At 39.4% G+C, this 23,776-nt stretch overlaps 1 protein-coding gene across 2 annotated transcripts in view; it reads right to left on the bottom strand.

Moving 5' to 3' along the window:
- The window catches only part of TSHZ2 (teashirt zinc finger homeobox 2), a 156,173-nt gene extending 137,085 nt beyond the window's left edge, over positions 1-19,088 (bottom strand). The window contains exon 1 of one of the 2 annotated variants that reach the window (XR_013347775.1): positions 18,952-19,088. Coding sequence is in view for 1 of the 2 variants with exons in the window: in XM_077832231.1 (XP_077688357.1) it covers positions 18,952-18,991 (40 nt within the window). In the remaining variant the exon portion in view is untranslated. The remainder of the gene's footprint in view (positions 1-18,951) is intronic. The other variant, XM_077832231.1, reaches the window with a different exon arrangement.
- Positions 19,089-23,776: the final 4,688 nt, after the last annotated feature.

Consider the following 23,776-nt stretch of genomic DNA (forward strand, 5'->3'; position numbering starts at 1 on the left):
AAGCTCCAATGAGCTTGAAGGTCACCTATTCCTGTTCCTAAGAAGGCTGACAACATTTGTGTTGCTCATAATGGTAGAAATTAAGTGGTCAAGTACTTGACACCAACATATCTTTTTATTTGCCTCTTCACCCAAAAAAATATTGAAAATCAGTGCATCCTGATACTGTTATTTAACATTTCTATTGCCTTACACACAGATTATTAAAGGTATCGGCATGGCTCCACTCAGTGTGGCCTCACCTAAATGACTTAAATCAGTGGTTCTCAACCTATTCACAGTGTGTTATGTGGGCCACATCCAGTATTACCTGGGCCGCAGGCAGCCCACGGGCTGCAGGTTGAGAACCACTGACTAAGGGCTTGTCTACACTGGCACTTTACATGCTGCAAATTTCTCTCTCAGGGGTGTGAAAAACACACCCCTGAGCGCTGCAAGTTTCAATGCTGTAAAGTTGCAGTGTAGACGGTGCACTAGCACTGGGAGGTGTTTTTTTCACAACGCTGGGAAAACTCTCTTCCAGCGCTGGTGCCGTGACTACACAGTCATGTTAAAGTGCTGCCGTGGCTACTGAAGACATACCCTAAGCCCTGGTCTACACTGGGGGTGGGGTGTCAACTTAAGATACGCAACTTCAGCATAGCTGAAGTCGGCGTATCTTAGGTCGGCTTACCTGGCCATGAGGACGACGGCAAGTCAACTGCTGCTACTCTCCCATCGACTCTGCTTCCGCCTCTCGTGAGCCAGAGTTCTGGAGTCAACAGGGAGCGCATTCGGGGATCGATTTATCGCGTCTAGACAAGATGTGATAAATCGATCCCCGATAGATTGAGCACTACCCGCCAATCTGGCGGGTAGTGAAGACTTGCCCTTAATAGTTAGGAGCCTTATTGAAAGTCAGTGGGACTTAGGCATTGCAACACTGAGTGGCTCAGTGCCTCCTTTTAAAATCTGGGCATATTAGTACCTAAAGGCCACAAACAGAATGGGCCCTATTGTTCAAGGCACTGTACAACACATAATAAATTACAATGCCTCTCCCCAAAAGCTCAGTCTCTCTTCTAACTTTTTTTTATACAAAACACACCATTAACTGCAGGATATTACCATCTCCTTCTTCATGTAAGTTGGAGGATATATTATGACACTGGAATCTCTGTCTAACACACTTAAGTTCTCTAAAAGGCACTAATTCTTGCTGGAGTCATTGCATTTTTCTAATGCAGAGACGTATCAGCCAGCAATCATGGTTACGTTTTCTGCCTTGGTCAACTGGGAGAAGTCCTCAGACCTCCTGTTCCTCCCCCATATGGTAAGCTCCTTGCTTGCAACTTTGTACAGGCCTCACCTATTATTCCAGATAGAACCAGCCCTGCTAATAAATAAAAGAAAATTACACAAAGTCTCTGAAATGCAATAATGTCTACACTTTGGCCCATTACAAACACACAGAGATGAAATTAAATCTTGCAAAGAGTAATTCATCTCTAACTCAATCATTAGAGGAGTAAGGGAAAAGCCAAAGCAGTAGTTTACTGTGCTTGCATAAACCCAACCGTCTAGTTGAATGTAGAGGCTGTGGGTTTGAAATCTCAGACCAGTCAGTGTCCATGTGGAGTTAAAAATCACTGTCACGTATGAAATGTCTGGCTCTCCATGAAATTATCATTGAGGAGTAGGTTTACAAAGACTTTCAACCTGCATAGGAGAAGAGTAGAAAGGGGGCTGGATGCAACCATACAGTTGAGATCAAATTCAATTACAGTTGAGAAAGCTATATTTGCAGCATTCCCAATGACCTGTTTCAACCAGTGAGCAGACTTTTAGATGAGAGAAGTTACTGTCTACAGATAACTGTCCCTAATAGTACAGATTGGGTACTATCTGGATCAAATTTTCAAAACGGAAAGTCTGTTTACAAAAATGCAGATGCAACTACATGCCTACAGGTTATGTGTGTCCAAATTACCATGATTATCCATGCAAACTGGGTGATTGTGCATGCCAGTGGCTATTTAGAAGCCAACTAGCCATTTGTGCATGCATTCTCCCAATATGCACACATAAATTGTGTAACCACTTGCACAAATACAGATAGCCAATTGTGTGTACAAAATTTCTGGTACAGACCTCAGGCATCCACTTTTTGATCTTGTATGTCTTTACCATGCACTTTTCCAAAATGGGCTGCAGGGAAAAGCAATTCAATTGAACAGAACCCAGGGCTTCTACATGAAAATATAAGTTTGGAAGCCACAACTTCTCTTACATTTAATTACTTTCCCCTGTGTTTTGCGTGGCAAAGGAGCATAAAAAAGATGCAGCTACTAAGCAAGGACAGCTACTAAGTGAAGGCAGCTTCTAAATAAATAAGCAGGAGGGAATTAGTGAACATGGGTGAATTTCACCCTGTGGACCAAACCCCAGACTAATGTAAAAACGCCACTTTAATGCCACACCTCCAAAATATAGCTTCCTATGGGGTAGGAAGTCAACAGCCAATCAGCACACAACATGTACTACTGGGATGGGAAATTTTGAGCAAGGTTACAAAATGAATCACTATTTCTACAAAAACATATCAGCTTTACAGAGAAGAGTTTGAAACTGCTTAGAACTCAATTAAGTTACCACAGCTAAGACACAAAGATAAATCTTGGAAAGGAAAACAACGAGGAGTCCAGTGGCACCTTAAAGACTAACAGATTTATTCAGGCATAAGCTTTTGTGGGTAAAAAACTCACTTCTTCAGATGCATGCCCACGAAAGCTTATGCCCGAATAAATCTGTTAGTCTTTAAGGTGCCACTGGACTCCTCATTGTTTTTGTGGATACAGACTAATACATCTACCCTCTGATACTTGGACAGGAAGTTTACATCTAGACACCAAGGTGATGGGCACATTAGAAACGAGACAGATTAGCTAGATGAGCTAGACAGACAGATCTAAATGACCTCCAACATACTCATTTGTCTGACAGCCTGGAAAAGACCAGCATTCCCAGGATTAAATGAGTTTAGAAAATTGCATTTCCACTGTAAAATATACAATCCACCTTGATATGTCAGTTTCTTGATGTTAAAGCAAACCAGGTTTCAACGAAGTAGTCCCAGAATGATACATAATACTATAAGAGAAACGAAACAATATCTAAGCAGCTGATCCACTGAAAGCTTTAAGTTGCTACCTTTTTACCGCAGGATATCAGTAAAGTGATGTGACCTGTATACACTTTGACACACTAATTTTTCTTGAGCTCAACCTCACCAAAATGCTGTACTGTCCATCTCTCATTGCTGTCTTGATAACATATTTTTCTTCATGATATCTAACTATTCGATCTTTGCAGGACTGTCAAACAACTGCTATTGTGTGGTTTCTTTTTTTCTTTGTTTTTAAAGGGGAATAAAACCAAACTATATTTGTTGGATATCAAAAAAAATGTACATCAAAAACCAAACGAACAAGACTGATTCCCACCACAATTTTTCCGGTCCGGGTTACAAAATATTCACACACACACACAGCCCTTAGCATAGATTTAGCTCCATGTCCAAATTGCAACACCATTTTTTTCAAGCAACGTGTGCAAATACAGGGCAAGATTTAGCATAAGAGAGTTTGCAAGCTTAGGGCCAGATTCTGATCTCACCCACACTGGCACAGTGCAGGAATGACTCTGTTGAAGCCAGTGGAGTTACTCTGGTTCTCACTGAAGACAATGAGGTCAGAATCTGGCCTTCAGTGAGAGTTTTTCCCATACACAATCACAATCAACCAAACACATTTGTAATCCATAGCAGTTGGTGTTTCCATAATTGATAGATATATAAAAGCCCTTTTTGCTAAAGTTGTACTGTTTTTTTCTTCTTCTTCTTCGGGGACTTGTGAGAGAGCAGCTACAAAACGCTAGCTTTATAATTCAGATCATTCAGCTCCCTTTAGAATCCCCGGCTTAAAGCAAGTGGTTACGAGTTTTAACAATGCAAAAAATTGAGCTAAAAACAAACATTTATTTTACTTGACATAGCAAAACAGTGAATTAAAAAGTTAAATCAATGTACAATCTGAATGGCTCCTGTTGTAGCTACAAATTTCAAATGAAATAAGAATGTTATAATAACTCCTGCATATTATACACATTTGGAAATATCTCTGTGTAACTGTTCTTTAAGTGTTCTGTCTATGAGTACTAACAGGTCACTGCACAGGAAATGCAAGAATAGGTTACATTTTAATCAGGGTATATAAAACACTGTCTAGAATGTTACATTGCCTTTGGGAATGTAGTGAGTAGGGGAACATTAACAAAGTCCAGGTCACTCTCCCCATTACATCACTGAAAAAAATATATTAGGTTAAATTATAGATGTCATATATTGGAATAGTAAGCCTATTCCCAAATGAGGATGCTGGCTAAAATAAACTTATTTCCTTGGAGAAACTCATAATCGCCCCTCTGGTCCTATGTACCTTCTTTGCACATTTTTAATAGTAGATTTCCACTGAACCTCAGCATTTCCCCCCCCCCAGTGATAATGAAGGAGGATAAAGACAAAAAGGCAACTTTTAATATACTTCCATGGCAACAACTCCCCACACTGCACCCTCCACACACACACACCCTGAGATCACCAGCCAAAGTGTATCAAATGTGAACTTACTTTTACTTCAGAGATTATAAAAAATAAAGGACGGGGTTTGAAAGATAATTGTGAATGATTAAGTAACAATGTCCTTAGTGTAAACAAGTGGAAACACAGATGTAGATATCATTATCGTATTTCCCCCCACTAGTAAATATTTCCCAAAATTATTTACCTTTGTTTAACCCTATTCGCAAGATGATAAAATCTCTAATAAACCTGCAGAGACGGCAAAAGGGTTGTGTGTGTTTGCATGTAGTTCAGCTGCAGATAACACTCTCAGGGATTTACTTATTTAACCCAAAGAAGTTTGGGGGCTTCACAAATTTGTAAGAACATTCTAGAGGTGTTCAGTTCTGCGTTCACTGACACCAACTGGATTTTGCGATTGACTTCCATATAGAGAGGATTGATTTTCCAAGAGAAGTTTCCCATCAGGCGATAAAAAGAGCATTTCTTCCTCTCTCTCTCTTCCCTGTCTCCCCCAAGTAAAACAAAGGACCTTGTTGGTTGCAGAAGCATAACTCCTACTGAAATAAATAGTAGTTTCACACATGCAAATGATGCAGTGATCAGGCCTAAGCAGTTTACAAGCTCTGGCATGAAAACAGAACTCAGACTACCAGCCCCATTTATCTGAACAGCTATCTAGTGGTTGGATCCCTTGGCATTATTCTTTGTATTCTCTCGCTCAGCCTCTTTCTTCTGTGCGACAGCTTCTCAACTGCCAGTATTTCCTGCTCTTTGCTCCTACCCACCTACAGTATATTAGTTAATCACTCCTCCAGGCCCTATTCCAACTAATTCCTCAACTGTGCTGCCACCAGCCAGTTGACCAGACAACACTGCTTCTGACATTGATACTGCTCAACCATATTATATCTTGCATAAAAACATAAAATAAAAAACTACACAGTGTCTGAACTATTCAATATTTATTTTAATCCTCATCATTCAACATGCACCCCAGGCCTTACTTACTACACACCATTCAAACTCTGCACAGAATACAGAATTATTAATTTCCTAATTGTCTTTTTCATGGTGCTCAACATTGTAGCATGTGACCGCTTCACAATCACTGGTGCTTTAATCTGTACAACACCCCTGTGAATTGAGGTGGTAGTATCTCACCATTTTACAGATTGGGAACTGAGATACAGGAAAATTAAAGCCAGAATTGTCAAAAGGGTCCACTACTTTTAGGTGCCCAACTTGAGAAGCATAGGGCCTTATTTTTCAGCACACTTAGCATTTTATAGCACAGTCCCGTTGACTTCAGTTGCAGTTGTGAGTGCTTGGCATGTCTGCATATCAGGTCCCACATGTTTCAAGTTGGGTACCTAGAAAATAAGGAACACACGGTGGTCCCCTGTGGAAAGTTCAGTTTAAGTGACTTGAATATATGGCAGAGGCAGGGATAGAATCCAATTCTCCAGGGTGGCATTCCACCATCTGAACTATCCCTTCTCTTTCTGCAGTCCCCTGCCTTATTCACTACACTGCTTGCAACTTCTGCAACAAATATATCAGGGATGCTACAGGCAACTCTATTTCACTATATAACCCTGATTCATTCCCTGAGCACTGTCCCTCCAGTGCACTAGATGATGCAGGGATACTTTTAGGTTTCATAAAAAGCAAACTGAAGAAAACATCATGTGGAAGTATATTGACCCCTGCACAGGTCTTCAGCAGGGTAGGAACCTTTAGATCCACAGCACAGATCTCTATCATTTGAGTAAATGGAGTAACTGACAGAAGTAGTAGGCCGTTAACCTCTATATGAACCAAACACTAAAGGGGGATGTGGCACACGCTTTGTTAGTGGGTTTTGCAAATATTTTCTGACAGGTTATCCCCTGCTCCTGCCCCCCCAATCTATCCCTGTTTCACTTTTTCCTATTCCCCCACCTGAGCCTTCCCATCTACCCCTTCTATTGTTCACTCCTCTGCATTCCAGTGAGGCTATTTCCTCCTTATCCTTGCTGCCTCGGCACCAGCAGGGTGAGTACTGGAAGCACAAGACGAACAGTGTCCTTGCTCTCTGCCCAGCACCTCAGCTGCCCCCATCAGCAGGGAGAAGTAATTGCAGGATAGGTCTTGCTCAGCCCTGGCTGGAGCTTAGTGAGCTCTGTGTGGGTGAAATATGCTCAGTGTGATTGTCATAAGAACGCTGTAAGGATGGAGCATGCTCAGTGAAGATGGAATAGTCAGAGAATTTTGTTGCCAGTTTCTAACAAATCTCTACTGAGCATGTGCAAATGGCCATTTTTAGAGGCTTATAATTTGGCCAAATTTGGGTGGATGGTCCTGGGGACATCAAAAGGTACCTTCCTGAATCTGGTGTAATCTCCTGCCAAATTTCAAGTTTCTGCTGCAGAGCATGGAGGTGCTAAAATTTTTCAACAAAATGACTGTCTGTATTTCTTTACACTGGCAAAACAACGTATTTTCTCCTAACTTCATTTTCAGACATGGCTGAGCCATGCTTGTTGACCCTTTCAATTCATGCCCAGGCACATACCTGGCATGGGAAATTTCAGCCCAAACAGTTGAAATTTGGGAGTATTATAAGCAACTGAAACAGGGTCTTACAAAGGAAAGTATCAGGCAGCCTTAATTACAGGAGTCATTGCCGGCTCTGCCTCTAATATACGCATCATGTCCTGCTCCACCTATAATAATAATCCTGAGATCCAGACAACTCACAGGACCCTCAGGCCTCTACTGTTTTGCAACTGTACCCAGTACATCCTTTTTCCTTGTAATGTTATCACACAGCCCTACTTCTACAATTTCAATGGCTGCCTAAAGAGGTAAAACAACTGTCAATCACACAATACTCTTTTCTCTACTTAAATGGCCTTCAAGAGATACCACAATATATGGAAGTCCATCCACAAATTGTTCTTTTTTAACCTATAATATTTGAGTGTATTTAAAATTTCTCAAGATGTATTTTTGCCATGCATGAGAGATAGGCCTGAGCTACAAAATTCAGATCTGAGTCCCAGATTCAGCCATTAGGACTCCGCATGTGCTTAAAGCTAGGCACAAACTTAAGCATCTTGATGAACTGGAACCTGAGTTTGACTCCAGATTTCAACCTATCCCAGAGTCTGGGTTGTTGAGATTTGGGGTTCCTGATCGCTACTGAGATTGTCTTTAAGGATAGAATTAGCATCTACCTTCTGGTCTGCATTTCAAAACTCCTTCTGTTCAAGCCTATCTCCAGTTATAATGTAAGTTTATTGGAAATAGTGAATGGAAGAGTTCACTGTGTTAGATGATGTTTTGTTACTTTTTGACAAGAGAAAATATTTAATACCAATGTTTTTTTCTTTGCTCTGAATATTTGTTTAAAGTGTCACAAATAATTAAATGCTTATGAGTAAGAGACATCTTTAGACATTTTGACAATACATATTAAAAGGTGCTTTAAGGGGAAATCTGCACAGTTCAGCTTGTATTTGTTGTACTGTAACGATAATGTATCTTGATTACATTTGTTCCAGATTTTCATGAGCAAAGGGAGGCATTCTGTAAATGATCTGTAAGGAACAGAATGACAGTGTCTGACATTCCCTGACATGCCAAGAAATGCATGAGCACTGATGTTTGCTGAGGAAAGCTATACGGCTATTGCTTGTGGGTGGGGCACCAGGAACCACTCCCTTCAGCATAAAGGAGAATGGGCATCAGTAGCTAACAATTATAATAACAATAAATAATCATAAATTACTAATAAGGGGCTCAAACGCAAGGAGGTTGAAGCACTTTAAATATATGAATATCAATAATCAGAGACAAGATCCAGTTAGCCAAAACGATGCTCAAACTGGCATAGACAGTCTAACAACCTATCACTCAGCAACAAAGACAAACATTTAACTTCACTTGAAAAGATCCCCCTGGAGAACGTTGATAAAGGGAAGAGCATTCCAAATCCCTGGAGCCTCAGTGAAGAAGGCCCTGCTTGGTGATCTCAGATGGAATAAACAACCCAGCTGATCTCAGGTGCTGTGAGAGTAGACAGGATAACAGGGATCTCTCAGATATGGTTTATTGGCCGTATATTTCCTAAAATTTACTCTGAGATCTTGTCAATATAATCCCTGTAACTACCATTCCTGAGAGGCATGATAATGGGAAAATAAAGGCCAACAACCCTTAATGCACCCATAAGCTATTACCTGCCTTCATATTTCTCCCAAAGCCAATACATATATTTTCAATCTAGAGAAATAACACTACCCTTGACTTATGTTTGCAACTCCTACTGACGCCAGTGGGAACTGCTGGGTTCTCACTGCTTTTGAAAATCAGGCCTCTTATTTAGATGCCTAAATAAGGATTCAGAAGCCCAACTTTAGGAACCCATTTTTGGAAATCCTAGGCTCAGTGTTTACTGCAATGAATTTCAAACAACCTCCAGGCCAGTTTTTGAAGGGTAATGTGCATATTCTGTTACAGCTTATAGTGGGTGTTTCTCTCTCTCTCAGGACACCTGGGTCTCATGTATTTTCAGATCCCTAGTCTGAACAAGCTGCATTTAGCACAGGACAAAGGGGGAAGGTAACTATGCCACCTTGCAACTTCTCTGATCCTGGGATTTATTTGGGATAAAAATGGGTTTGAGAGTACTTTAGAGAAGCCTACAGGCTACTTTAAATTATGCTGCCTGGAACAGTCTCTGAGGAGCTCTCTCACTGGCTAGAGAGTGACAGAAGATATCCTGCTCTGGCCATGTTCCCTCCCTCGCTCAGCTATGCCCCAGACTCACCCAGGAATGCCCCCTATGACTGGAGGTTGTGGGGAGTGAGTGGAAAAGAGCTGGCTAAACTGGCTTTATGCTTCCCGGAAATTCCCCTTCATTGGAGGAATCCCCAGACACCCAGCCAGGATAGCTCCCCATCCTCTTTGCATCAACAAAGTGGTACAAAGGGATAGAACTAAGGGCCAGGATCTGGCCCATCGCCTCCACCTTTTCTTTTTCTGGTGGGAGCTTGTTATGAATGATAATATAGAGCTGGCAATTAAGAACCAAGGTTCCTGATATCTATTCCATCTCTGCTGCTGCCTTGCCATGTGACCTTGAGCAAAGCAGCTTAAATTTGTCCATCTATAAAATGGGAATAAGACCTATCTACCCCATTTAGTTTGTTCTGAGCAGTAAATGACATTGGTAACATATTTTGAAATGCAAAGACATGAACAGTCTAAGTGCAAAAAGTGCTCCACTCCTTCTTCCTACTGAAGCTTGCAATTCCCACGCATATCAGTGGGAGCTGTGCCGCTAAATCAAAAGCACGAATACTACTACAGATCAATATAATTGCTTAATTTCCTCTTCTTTTCACATGTGAATTTAATGCTACTTGTACTGCAGTTATGAATGTTTTGACACAGATGAAAAAAATTATGTTTTTGCAGGCCAACATTTTAGCTAAATGAAATCAACACAAGGAGCATCTCCCCAAAAGGCGTCTGTACAGGGTTTTTTTTTCCTTTGATACTAAATTCTAAATCATGTGAAGATTCAGCCCTTTTCCCTGTGCAGCTTTTTTTTTTCCCTGTAGGGTATAGATGAGATGATCCACATATAGAATTGCAGCTCTGATTAATTGTGATGGCGATTTAAAACAAGCCTAATATAGTTTACAGTGAATTATTTACATCCCATGCAACCCACTCATAGTAAAGTATTTTCTTTCCCCCAACAGAACAACTTCACTCTAAGCAGAGGGGCAGTGATATAAATGGGATTGCAGCCTGCACATTCTGATGCACTGAAACAAGCCCAGACTTTCATTCCAGTCCACTGTAAATGGAGTCTCACTAAGGCCCCAGTTTGTTATCAGTGGATTCCAATGAATATAATTATTTTCATTAAAAACAAGCATTGCATACTGCTTCTTTTTCAACAGAAACTGTGCACCGATCCCACATGAACAAACCAAACAGTATTGTCAGAAAGAGGCTTTGGGAATATTAAACAGCATTTTTTAAATTTATTAAAGCAATATTGTCTGAGATTTTCTACGAGTTAAAATCTGTGGGTTTTAATTTTATATTAACAGAGAACAGAAAGGTTTAAAAAAACAACCAAAACCTCCTCCGATTATACTAGACTGGAATACAAGGCCTAGTGGGAAATCGGGCCTTTTCTCTTTTTACATACATAAAAACAAGCACAACAGGCTTTCCAATTAAATGAGTCTTTTGAGAGAGATGCAGGAGGAGCCAGAAAGCTCCTTAAAACCTTATTGCTCCTCATATTTGCCAAGTGGGGATGTATATTAAAAATTTATCTGTTCTTTCCAGTACCGTGCTTCTACCTGTACAGTTTTTTTGTTCTAATTTGATCTAATTTCAAGAGTTATTTGAGATAGGTTTTTTTGTTTTGTTTTTTCTCTATATGTTCAGCAGCTTTGCTTTTTCTCAAAGCTTCGCTAACCCTAGTCTCTTTTGCATCATGAGTAACTTTAATAAGATACAGTGTCATTAGATGATAACAGTTCACGCCGAACGAGGGGGAAATATAGAGAAAAGAATGAGATAGATATAATAGATACAATGAACAGAGATGAAAGAAAGAAGACAGCATCTCATTTACATTAATACAATAAAAATACAGCATGAATGTTGCAAATTTTACCTAAGATTTTTATTTGAAGTAAAGTTGAGCTCTATTGTGTCCTTATGCCTAGAAAGAACAGCTATTGGCTATTAACTTTTTGTATGTAATTGCCACTAGCAGCAATCTCCATAAAACTACAAGGAAAGCCATGGCTCAAGAACAGATGGTCTGATCCTTCAGACTAGAGCTAAAGTCTGCTTTTGGTTACATCAGTGTAAATCCAGAGTAACTAAATTCACCTGTCTACATGGTGAGCTGGCACGCAGCAAGCCAGGATATGAATCTACAGTGCAACAGTTTGCCGAACACTAATTTGCTGTGTAGACATGGCCTAGCTCTAGCAAAGTAACTCTATTCCATCTCTATTCCTATAGGCATACAGAGACAGTTCAAAGTAGGAGTCAGTTAGAAACGATATTGCCAACAGAAAGTGTTCAAAAATCATAAATCAGGCCTTCAAAATACATGAGACTGGCTTAAAAAGCACAAGATTTTAAAAATAATAAATTTGAGTGGTTTCTCTTTTCCTTTTGGTATTGGAGCCTTTTGATTTTGTGTTTTCAAGCTTATCTTCCCAACCATTAAAGCTAAAAACTTATTTTTTCTTTTTAAATAAAAGCTGAGATGCTCATGTAATCACCTGAATCCAGAAGCTGAGAATTAAAGAAAATACCATATATTATGAGACTACTATACTGTAGAAGTTTACCACCATGATTAAATTAAATTGGCTTGAATGGTTTAAAAATGCTACAACTCTTGCAATTACATGCTCACATCGGTAAGAATTTTGCATCCACCTTTCAGCTAAATGCCTGTCTCTCTTTTTTCTCTGTGTGTGTGTGTGTGTGTGTCTGCCTGTCGTACACGTATGCATATGTATGTCTTCCAAAAGGATCTATTTCCTATAAACATAGCATGGTTCCATTTTGCTGTGGAATTTTACCAGTAACTATGATCATTGCATACCTCACATTAAAAACAACCTAGAGTCTGTTCCTGTCATTTTGTAGCTATTGTTGTGACTTATTTTTTTCCTAGTTCATGAGTTGGGGGTGGGGGGAGAGAAGTGGAGGGAAGAAGAATAATTTCTTCTTGCGAAACAAAGAATCTCTTCATTTGTCTAAACTAAACATTTAAGGCAGCACTAAGATTCTAAGACCAGTTTTCCAACTTCTTTTCTTTCCTCCTGAAAAACCTTGCAAGGCAACGAATTAAAAAAAAAAATCAGCAATAGTTAAAAATGGGGTGTGTAAATCTAATGGGAAACAGCGTGCTTCTATGGTGCATTTCTTCTTGAAATCTTGAAAATACACTGCTCCCTGTCTGTTCTTGGAAACCAAGGTATTTCTGAGTTGCAAAAGACGTTATTATAATGTGGTCAGAAATGACAAGGAGCCAAGATCCAATAGCCTCAAGTCAGGGTCACCTTAATGAGAAAGAACTGATGTTAATGTCTAAACTTAAATGGAACTTTTAGGGCCCTGATTTGCAAAACATTTTACATACTATTTCTTTGAGAGCTTCTGCTGGAATTGAGACAGTGGATTGCAACATTATAAAAGGCTGTTTAAAGGCCCAATCAGCTCCTGGTACGAGAAAAATAATATTCAGTAATGAATGCAGAACAATCAAAAAATGTTTAAAGAATGACGGTAGCAACATAAATAAAATGCAATGATTATACCAACCTTAGAAAACAAGATTGTAGAACTATCAGTACATAAATGCATAATCTGAACTTTCCCTAGATTCCAAAGGCAAATTCTACTTAAAAGGCTATTGGCAGAATATGGCCCATAATTTGGACACCAACTCCCCCTTTATTAACGGTGTTGTTTTATTTTGCAGCTAAACAGCCCAATTTTACAGTCGATATACAGGCAGAACTCCCAGTGAAGCAAAGTCACTAGTGAGTACTGCAGGACTGGACCCACAGTCATGCAAATTATTGGAATTAAATAGGTAATGAAAAATCACTGCTGTTGCACGAATGAAATGTAAGGCTTCAACTGTGAGAGTAATGTGTTTCCAATTGACTCCAATATCTGATTCTGAGACAGATGAAAATGTCTCTCTGCTTGCGTGAGCACACTCTGGAGGTAAAACTTTACAAACATCTTTAATTTTGGAATGAGCAAGGGGAAAACAAAGGGCTATTTTAATAAAAAAGGCTGGTGGGATCCTTTTTCTAAAGGAGTTTGTCTGAACATGGCACTCATGTGTCTCAAAATCTGCAGTATAATCTGATAGATATTAACTAGAGAGTATTTATTTGCATCATTTTACTTTGGATCCACTAATAATACATCATCCATTAGAACAACCAGGCCTCATTCTGCCACTCCTCCCTGCTCCCAACTAGCCGACGATTTTTTTTTTTTTTTACTTTTGAGCTTTTAAGATCTGTACAATAGTTTAACACAATAGGTGTTTAGCATCTGGTTCCAACTGTAATTGATAGAGCATGGTTCCATTCCCTTTGCTGCTGCTGCTAAGTTGGGAGCTGCAGAATTGAGGGGTAGAGTGTGCGGGGCGGGGAGGAGTCTGGACTTGCTCTTTGGAGTGTTATGCTCTTTGGATGTGAAGTAAAGCAAGGGGGAAAAAATCACAGCAACTCTATGGTGGTGAGCTGCACCCCAGGACCTTGGTCTATGGGAGCGGTTATTTGAGATTGGTGCTGCTAAAGGGAAACTGAGTCAGAAGGGAAAAGCAATGGGAGGAAGTAACAAACTCCTGCTGGTTTTCATTATACAGCCTTGAGATTACAGGGCATGGAGGAGTAGAACCAGTTAGGCAAAATAATTTTGCTTCAAATAAACAATTTTTTAAAGTATTTTAGAAGCATAGATCCCATTTACTGATGCAATTGTCTTTTAGATTACAATGGCAGTGTCTGAACTCCTTGTCAATTCTAATCTTTCTCTGGAGGCCAATGAATTGTGTCCTGATATGGCAGACTAAAAATGAAATCAATGAACAACTGAAACAAATGAACTTTTGAGTCAGACTCACAGACTCATGGACTTTAAGGCCAGAAGGGACCATCATGATCATCTAGCACATTGCAGGCCAAAGAACTTCACTCACCGACTCCTGTCCCTTTCAGTCCTGGGTTTTAACATGGAGTGTGGGAGTTGGAATCACTTAGCAACTCAATTCCAAAACAGAGTTCAGACGGCGGCTAATTTAGTGGATGGGTAGCTGAGGAAGTACCTATTCTGGAAATCATTTAATTAATCAGAATGGTGAAGCCTCCTCTTGTTTGTGAACACCTTTGCTTTTTTGTCATCTGTCAGTGTCATGATGTGCAGAGTAACTGAAGGGTTCCGAGGCATGAGATATTTAGATGGTTTTGATGTGCACTTGCTTTTCTGGAGGATGTTAAAACAAAGCGACTGTGCCATTCCCACAGTTCCATTCAGTCCTATTTGCTTGGAACCTGCTTCTATTAGCTGCTTAATAAAGGATAAATGTAACATTAAAAATAAAACCACCCTGCTGGGTTACGTGTACATATTGCTTGAGAATCAGATCTAACATGTTATCTAGTTTAACCCACTGAAGAGTGCAGGGTTTCCCCTGCTGAATACATTTCTATTTAAATAACCTGTTCTATTAAGGTGCAAATTGCAACTTTTAAGTAATGATTGCTAACAGTCTTATGTTTATTGCCACACAAGGACTTTCACGAAAACAAAATCTGCATTATTCATCTCCAGCTTTGATCAACAAAATAAATGTGGCTAGGAGCTGTTTCTGCTGTACTTTTCAGGAGCTTTGGTTCTCAGATATCCTATCAGAGCCAACAGAAGGAGAATGAAAGAAAGAATGACAAAATTGCAGCACAAAAAGATGGTACGTCCAAATTCTTCTTCACTAGAATTAAGCAGCGAACTAGAAATTCATGATCACAAAATAAAATATGTACATTTAAAGAAGCTGCAGGGGGAAAGTAGAGTATAATCCAGGGAAATTGTGTTTGAAAGCTATTTCATATCCATAGGAATAAAAACAGCATCAAAATGGCAGTTCTAGTTTGCTCCCACCCTTTTACCCCTCTGTTGTCTACTCTCATTGGTGCGGAATCACTACCCAGATTCTGCCCCAGAGGTGGCCGCATTTCAGTGATGGGTGAAGTACATTCAAGGCCTGATGCTTCTCTTACTCATGAGAGTTCTACACCAGTGCAACTCCATTCACGTCAGTAGAGTTACTCATGATTTACACTGGTGTGAAAGGAGAATTGGGCCCATTATCTGTAAAGCCTTTTGGGATCTACTGTGATAAAAAGTACAATACAAACATAACATATAATTGTAAATAAAAATCTGACATAGTATTGGGTACTGGTTTAAAGAAATGTAAACATCTGCTTTAAAAATGATCCAAATCATAGTGAAGAAGAATGATGCTTTTGAAAAAAGAGTCAGCTATAGAAAGATCATAGGTTTCAGAGTAACAGCCGTGTTAGTCTGTATTCGCAAAAAGAAAAGGAGTACTTGTGGCACCTTAGAGACTAACCAATTTATTTGAGCATAAGCTTTCGTGAGCTCATCAAGATCATAGTTCCTTTGTTGACGTGAAATAAAGTATTTTTAAAACCATAAATTGAGACCAAAAAGGCCTAATAATCAAACATAAATAGCATCCCATTTATCTAATTACAAGAACTTGTTTCATTACAACACTGTAATATATTTCTTAGGAACACAGGGCTCAAAATTAATAATAGAAAAGGACAAAATTGCCATGTATATTTCTCTAGATAGATTTTCATCTAGCAGCAGGACTTCACTTCTGATTCACTTGCTTGTTCTCTCTAACCTTTACATTATTCATTAATCAAACTAGAAACCTGCTTTCAAAGTCAGTGCATGGTAGTAATTATTTACAGTTGTGCATAGTATTTAATTTTAAGCAATGACAAAAGCAGACATGTCCAGAATCATAAGGCTTATCATTTTTCTTCCCTGGGAGGTTAACTACCTAAAGAAGCTAGAAGTGGCAAACTTTTCTTCAACATCTCTACCACCACCAAGACAAAATAAGTGCAGTCAATGCCCTCGAACTTGTGGAAGGTATAAAAAATAAAATGTGAAAATTAAAAAATATCCATTGTATTAAATCCTAAAAAAGGAACATTGGCATCTGCCTTGATGAGCTATTCATTTTCTGTTGCACATCCTGTCTAGTGTCACTTTGTTTTACCACACTTAACAAAACCTCGATACTATTCATGAAAATGAAAGTTAGTTTTGAGAACTATATAGAACAGGCAAGTGTGCTCTTTGAAATCACACACACACACACACACACGTTCAAAGCAGGAGAACTATTGTAAGTATAAAAACCTGTCATGTTGGGTGCAACTGGATTATAGTTAAATGTCCAGTATTTTGCACATCTGAAACAACATTGATCTGAGGACAAATATAATCAAAGAAGTGCAACTCTGAGAACCAGTGCGCTTTTCCCAATAAGATTACTGAATGAGTCATGCCCTAGTTATTATGGTAATTAAAATTACTGCCTAGGTATTAAGATCCTTTACAAGAATAATACTAAACAAAATAATAATAATGTAATGAAGTTATTTGCAGGGTAACAGCATATTTTGCTGGGTCTCCACCAGGGAAATCCTGGTAGATGACAACATGGACATTATCTATAATGATTTACTTATTCTAAAGCGTCTGTTTCCATAAACCAACAAAGCTACCTCTCCCCCAACATGTTTGTAATGTACACATACTCTGACCTGAAATTCTACTTTGAACACAAACACTAACAAAAGAAAAAGGAAACAATTCTAAAATTGAGATCATCAACAGATGTGTGTGGTGATCGTGGTGGTGGTGGTGAGGTGGGGTGATGGAAGGAAGCTATCCTACAAGTTAAAAATGTTAATGCCTCATCCAGTGCTAGACTCTTTGTGAATAAAAACAATAATAATGAATGGGCACAAAGCTCTTTTTAATAGATATGTTCCTGTATTAACTACCTTTTTGTAGTTAAAGGGGATCTCTCCTTGTTAGTAAATATACTGACCTTCTGCTTAGGTGCATGGGTATGCCCCAGAAGACTTTACCTACATACTAGTGTCCTAAATTGATGTAAATAAAGCAGAAAGTAAGATCTGTGATAAGTTTATACAAGTTTCCTATGTCCCAGGTCTCCAAAATTAATATTTACCTTTGAATAAGCCCCAAATGCTACTTTTCAAAGTTTATTCAAATGTGTCACAAAACTTGCCCATACATTTTGTCTTTAGATATAATATACTAAGTCTAGGGGTATTCAAAGCTTGGGTGTATGGAGGGGAGAATTAGCAGATGATCCCTAACTCATAAACAAAACAAAACTTAGCTTTTCTTTAAAGCACTAATCCAAGTAAAGACACCACAGACACACACACACACATTAAAAATGAAACAAGATAATAATTGTGCATTTCTGGCTAAGAGAATCTAGAGGGCAAGACTTACGTCACTGGCACTTGGGTTACCATGGTGAGTGATTTATTGATATGTATCAAGAATGAATAGATCAAAGGCAGCAAGATGACAGGTGATCAATCAAATGTCAAATCAAAGCTGGCAATCAACTGGAAAGCTGATTTTTCAGTGGGTGGGTCTGGCAGAAGAAAAATGAACTTCCATATTGCACTTCCCAGAAACAAAGCCCCAGACACAATTTAAAAAATATAAAGCAATTAAGCAGCCTAAAAGAAAACTCTTTGAAGCGATTTACTGTACAGGCCCATTGGTCTGTTTCTTTTTCCTGGCTTGAAATATTAAAAAAAAAAATAACCAAAAAAAAAAATCTCTTCACAAATAAAACCAAAACAATTCCAAAGTTGCAAACTATTTTCCTCTTTACAAAACATTTGCAAACCCCACTTGGCATTTGCTAATGTGTAACCTCGGATGCAACACAAAAGAGGAATTTGATTTGAAAATGTGGATTGTCTTCTAACAGTCAGAATGTTTAATTTTATTTCCTGTTGCAGTTTTCACCACCGATGATCAAAGGCTGAACTTCACCACCGGGTTCATCAACAGAGACAGTCCCTGTACTATTTCAGGCGCGCGCGCGCACACACACACACACACACACAAGTCCAGAATTGCACCAGAAACAGGGCTAAAGACAATATTTTTAAAATACCGAACCACGTTATGGAACGTGCATTTAAAAACAAAACTACCATCAAAAAAAGGCGGGGGGGGGGCGAATAAGGAAGCAATGCAAGAATCATCAAAGGAGGGGGGAGAGTGGGGAGGAGGGAGAAGGGAAATCGAGTGGAAGAAAGTTGGGGTGGGGGAAGTTTAACAAGGAAAGGATTACAGCTGAAGAACACGAGTTGAAGAGAAGAAGAGAGAAAAAGAATAGGGTTCAATAGACACAGGCGGGTGGAGGGGAACCTCACACGGATCGTCAATTTCAGAGTAAAGATCTTCCTGGCAATAAGGAAAGAAACTGATTCAATATCGTTAGAGTTGGGGGGGGGGGGGGGGAGGGAAGGGAAAGGATCCAGCTCAGAAAATCAGGGGTGACCCTAAATAAAATAATAAATAATAATAATAATAAAAAAGAGGAGGTTAGGATTCAAAGTGAAGAGACACAGAGGCTGTGTAAGTGGATGGCTTCTCCTTACCTGCAGCCCGCTTGGGTGCCTGCTGTTTCCTCCTTGGCATCGCTCTACTTTCTCCAATCTCACTTCTGTCCCCAGATCCAAGAACCCTGGGAAGCTCGTGTGTCTTGTTTCTCTGGCTTTCTCTGGCTCTCTCTCAGCTGGTTCCCCCAACACCCCCTCCAGCCAAGCCTCCCCCCCCCCCCACCCTTTGCACTTAACTGATAGGAACCCGTTTGGTTTTTATTTTATTTTACAGAGATCTAGGTTATTATTATTTAACTGTTGCAACACTTGCTTTGCTTTGAGTCAAACATCCAAGATCAGGAGCAAATGAAAGGAACCCACAGTGCCAGAAAATAGTAATAAATAAATAACAAAATAGACATGTATATATTTAAAAGGCAGCTCTGGAAAGATTGTGGGGCTTGCTGCTTCCTCCCTTTCCTCCTCCTCCTCCTGGTAGATCTGTATGGCGGATTGGTGTGTGTGTGTGCAGAAAGCTGCAGGTTTGTTGCTGTCAGATGCCAGGCTGTGAGTGATATGGAAGAGGACAGAGAGGCTTTGGATGGAAGGAAATCTGGTATTCACACACATACACACACACACACATACACACACACAGGCAGGGCGAGGCGATGCCAGCAAACATCGATCCACTGAGCAAACTGAACATTAACAAACTCCTCCTCCGCGACCTGATGACAGGATGAAATTTACTCCAGGCAGACAGAAGGCAGTCAGTTTATTAAAGAGACAGGGCTTGCTGATCCCAAGCAAAAAAAAAAAAAAATACAAAAAAACAAACAAACAAACAAACAAAAAAACCCACAAACGTATGCACAGAGACACCGACAAACCCAGCCCCTGGAGTCTGCGTGCCAGCCTACCTGTACCCATCTCCCCTAAAGTTCTCCACCCTTGTTCATGCCCAAATAAGTTTCTGATCAGTGAAGTTTCTGACCCCGGCTCGTTTCTGATCAGGGCACTTTCAGAGGCTCCCTGCTTTTCTGTATTTTAGTCTTATATTAAACCTCTCGCTGTGATTTGGAAGTCCTGTAATTTCTTCCTCTTTAGATTTTCTTCCCCAACAGCCCCCCACCCCCCTTTTAGGAAGAAGGATACATGACAAACTTCTCTCTTTAGTCCCACTTTTGAAACTAGGTTGCTGACAAGTTCCCACTGACGACTGACTTGCTAAAGTGGTAGGTGGGGGCTACAGCTGTAATAAACTATATGAAGCTTTGTTCCTTTTCTCTGCCCCCAGCCCACCCTCTCCCTCTGGAAAGTCTTGTGTGAAGGAAGCTGTGTAAAAAGAAAACTGTGTCACACATTGGTAAATTGGCAATTATATTAATTGGGAGCTGCTGGCATTAGAAGAAGAACCAGCCTGGGACCTTTAGAAGAGGGGATGTTTAGCTACAGTGGGAAAATGATATAAGTATTAAACAAAATATTATTCAGCATTTTCCAGCATCCTGCACCTTTATGTAGTCGTTTACACCAGTGGTTCTCAACCAGGGGTACATGTACCCCTGGGGTACACAGAGGTCTTCCGAGGGTACATCAACTCATCTAGATATTTGCGTAGTTTTACAACAGGCTACATAAAAAACAGTAGCGAAGTCAGCACAAACTAAAATTTCATACAGATAAAATGAGAAAGTAAGCAATTCCAGTAATAATGTGCTGTGACACTTATAAATTTTTATGTCTGATTTTGTAATCAACTAGTTTTTAAGTGAGGTGAAACTTCGGGTACGCAAGACAAATCAGAATCCTGAAAGGGGTACAGAAGTCTAGAAAGGTAAAAAAAAAAAACTGGTTTACACTAGTGTGAAGTGTGTGTAGAACTCCATCGAGATCAGTGTGGTAGTGGGGGTGTACCAAGTCAGAATATTAGGAGGGTGTGCTCCCAAAACACAAGAATGGGTGTAAATGCCTACACAAGGTGCAAGGCAGTGAAGAATTAAGGCTTTTAATAAGTGTTATATTCTTACATTATGACAGGTTTCATTAGTTTCCAATTACTCTTTTAAAGCTAACAAGCTCAGTAATAACAATAATAATTAGAGACAGGCCCAGGACTCATTGTTCAGATTCAGATATAAACTTTCCAAAAGTTCAGGAGTGATCCAGGGTTTTGTTTTGAGTCCATTTCTAATAAAAATAATAATAAAAATAATGAGTATGTACCAAGAAAAGCAGTGATCCTAAAAACAGAGTTCCTATTTTTCTGTAGTACTGGATGTCCCAGCACTATTCTAATTCACTCTCTTTATTCTGGGTTTGTGGATCCTGTAATCTGTCCCCACCCAACATCTCTCCCTCCCCCCCACCCCCATCCTCACAATGTGTGTGTAAATCACTGCCTGCTCTTGTTAGACAACTTCCAAACCACGATCAGGGTGGGGAGTGAAGGGCACTGAAAAATTTCAAACAATGAATCTGATACACGAAAGCATGACTGGTTTATTCATTTCATAGTGTCTCTTTTATAATAGCCGCTGTTAACACCATGCAGTCTTTAAAAATGATTTGGAACACAGAGAATCAATTCTTATTCTTTTAACAGTAATTCTTATAAGTGGATTTCACTGTGGTTTAATACCTATATTTTATTATGGGGCATATCAATAATAGGGGTTTTGTTTGTTTGAATTTTCTCCTTGATTTCTATATGCTCCAAAGTGAATCATTAATATCCCACAGAATCTAATCTCTTACTTTAGGATCCTTTAAGCTGCACTACCATTGGTTGCTCAATTATAGTTAGTATTCAGCGGACACTGGAAATGCCAGCCCGGCTGTTCAGGAAGGTAATGAGTTTCCTAAAGGAAAGCACCGAAACGACCTTTGTATTTAGTGCCCAAATATGATTTTATGTCTATGAAAATGTCCCCTTAATTTTATTTGCCACTGCCCCCCCTTAATGCTCTGGAAATCTTTTTATCAGCAGTTTAAAATATTTATGTCACAAATAAATGCATAGTTTAAACAATGAAAAAATGAAGAGCTATAGTAATGTGCTAATTTTTCCGCTTCCCTATAGTGCAACTCTTTCATAACTGAAATGCTAGGAAAGCAGCACTCATGCCCCATGACCAGTCAACCAAAATATTACTTAACTCTAAGATAATGGGCCTGATTCTCCAGGCGGCCTTACATCTTGCCTGGCCACTTACATCTGTGCTCAGCCAGTGTACTATGCTGCCATATGTGTGAATGGCTTGGTCAAGTTTGCATTCACTTTGCACCGGTGTAAACGCAGGATGTAAGATGCTGGAGAATCCAACATGCAACTATAGCATCATTATCCCTTGAAGATGGGTCTCACATTATATTACTCATAGGATGAGGCATTGAAAGTTATTCTACTGGTTCAAGCAGTGGAATATGACTCGGGGAACCAGGATTTTGTTTTCACCATTCACACTGGCTGAATTTGTGCCCTTGAACACTTAAACTTTTGTGCCTCAGTTCTACATCTGTGAGTTCTTATCACCCCTTTCTAGCCCCATCTTCTCCTGGTCATGCATCTGAGATGAAAGACATTATGTATTTGATCAGAATATTTTGCTTACTTCTCCTGTGTCTCTTTAAAGGAAAATTGTATTAAAAGCTTTTTAACAGCAAGTCATTGTGTACTGCCTATTTTGTCATTTGTTTACATGTTGATAAGCAATTTTGGGGGGAAGAATCCACTCTGTTTTGAATTTTTCTCTCACTCAGGGTCCATTGCTTATGTGGTAATTTAAAAGGTTTAACACAAAGTTAAACACAAAGTTTAACTAGAGCAATGATTTGGTGTAGTCTTGGATCAGCAAGTAGAGGCTATTGTTCTCCACAGGCAATGGCTTACATCCAAGTGCTACAAACTGGGTATGGTATTTGCATCTGCAGTGACTTTTTAGGTCACAGTATGTAAGATGAGAAAGTCACTGTTTTAAATGGTTACTCCCTAGGGAAAGGGAAATTGAGAAGATGGACTTCTGAGCACAGCACTAGTGAGATGTCACCTTATCCTCAGTGATAAATGGGAGCATTAACAAGGCTTGGTTGAGAGGAAACCTACAGATTTATGGCTTCCTGTCTCCACCAGCAGATGTCATTATGGCTGACAGAACAGAATGCCTTTCAAGAGGGAACTGGGATGGGATTATGAAGAAGAGGAAAAAAGCAAGCAAAATCTGATGTCCATTTTTATACACTAGTCAGAATCCGTTTATAATTTTGAATAGACCTGACACTGCATAGCATCTGTGGACTCACTCCTTCTGTTGTTTATAACTAAGTTGGAGAAGGTAATTTAGCATCTCTCTCAGCACAGAAAGAAACCATAATATTTGCTGAAAGCATCTTTGCACACTTAGCAATGAAAGTTTGAATAGATAGCACCGGATGCTATCTTGGCTTATCTGATGGAATAGTTTTAATGGGTGTTTAATATTTACCTTGGAAATGTGGTAATTGACTCTGAAGCACTATTGAATTGTATCTATTTTTATTACATTACAGAATAATATTTCTCTTTCCTGTACTGGCAAAATGTTGTTATGACCAGTTATGGCAGTAGCAGTTATGCATGCTCAAAGAAATATAATCAAATCTCATGCTTCAGGGCATAACATGAATCCCTAAAGGGGTCAGGAAGAATTTTTCTTTTCTTATTTATGGCGATATACAACCAATTGGATGCATTATTGGAGTTTTTCCCCTTCTTTTGTTGGATACGGATTTGACAGAGGAGTAGTCTGATCTGGGATGGCAAATTCTATGTTCCTAAGATGTCTTTCTGTTGTACTGAGATTTTGGCCTGATTTCTCAAAAGAATGCACACAACTGCATA

This window comes from Eretmochelys imbricata, chromosome 13, assembly GCF_965152235.1.
Source record: "Eretmochelys imbricata isolate rEreImb1 chromosome 13, rEreImb1.hap1, whole genome shotgun sequence".
Taxonomy (NCBI): domain Eukaryota; kingdom Metazoa; phylum Chordata; order Testudines; family Cheloniidae; genus Eretmochelys; species Eretmochelys imbricata.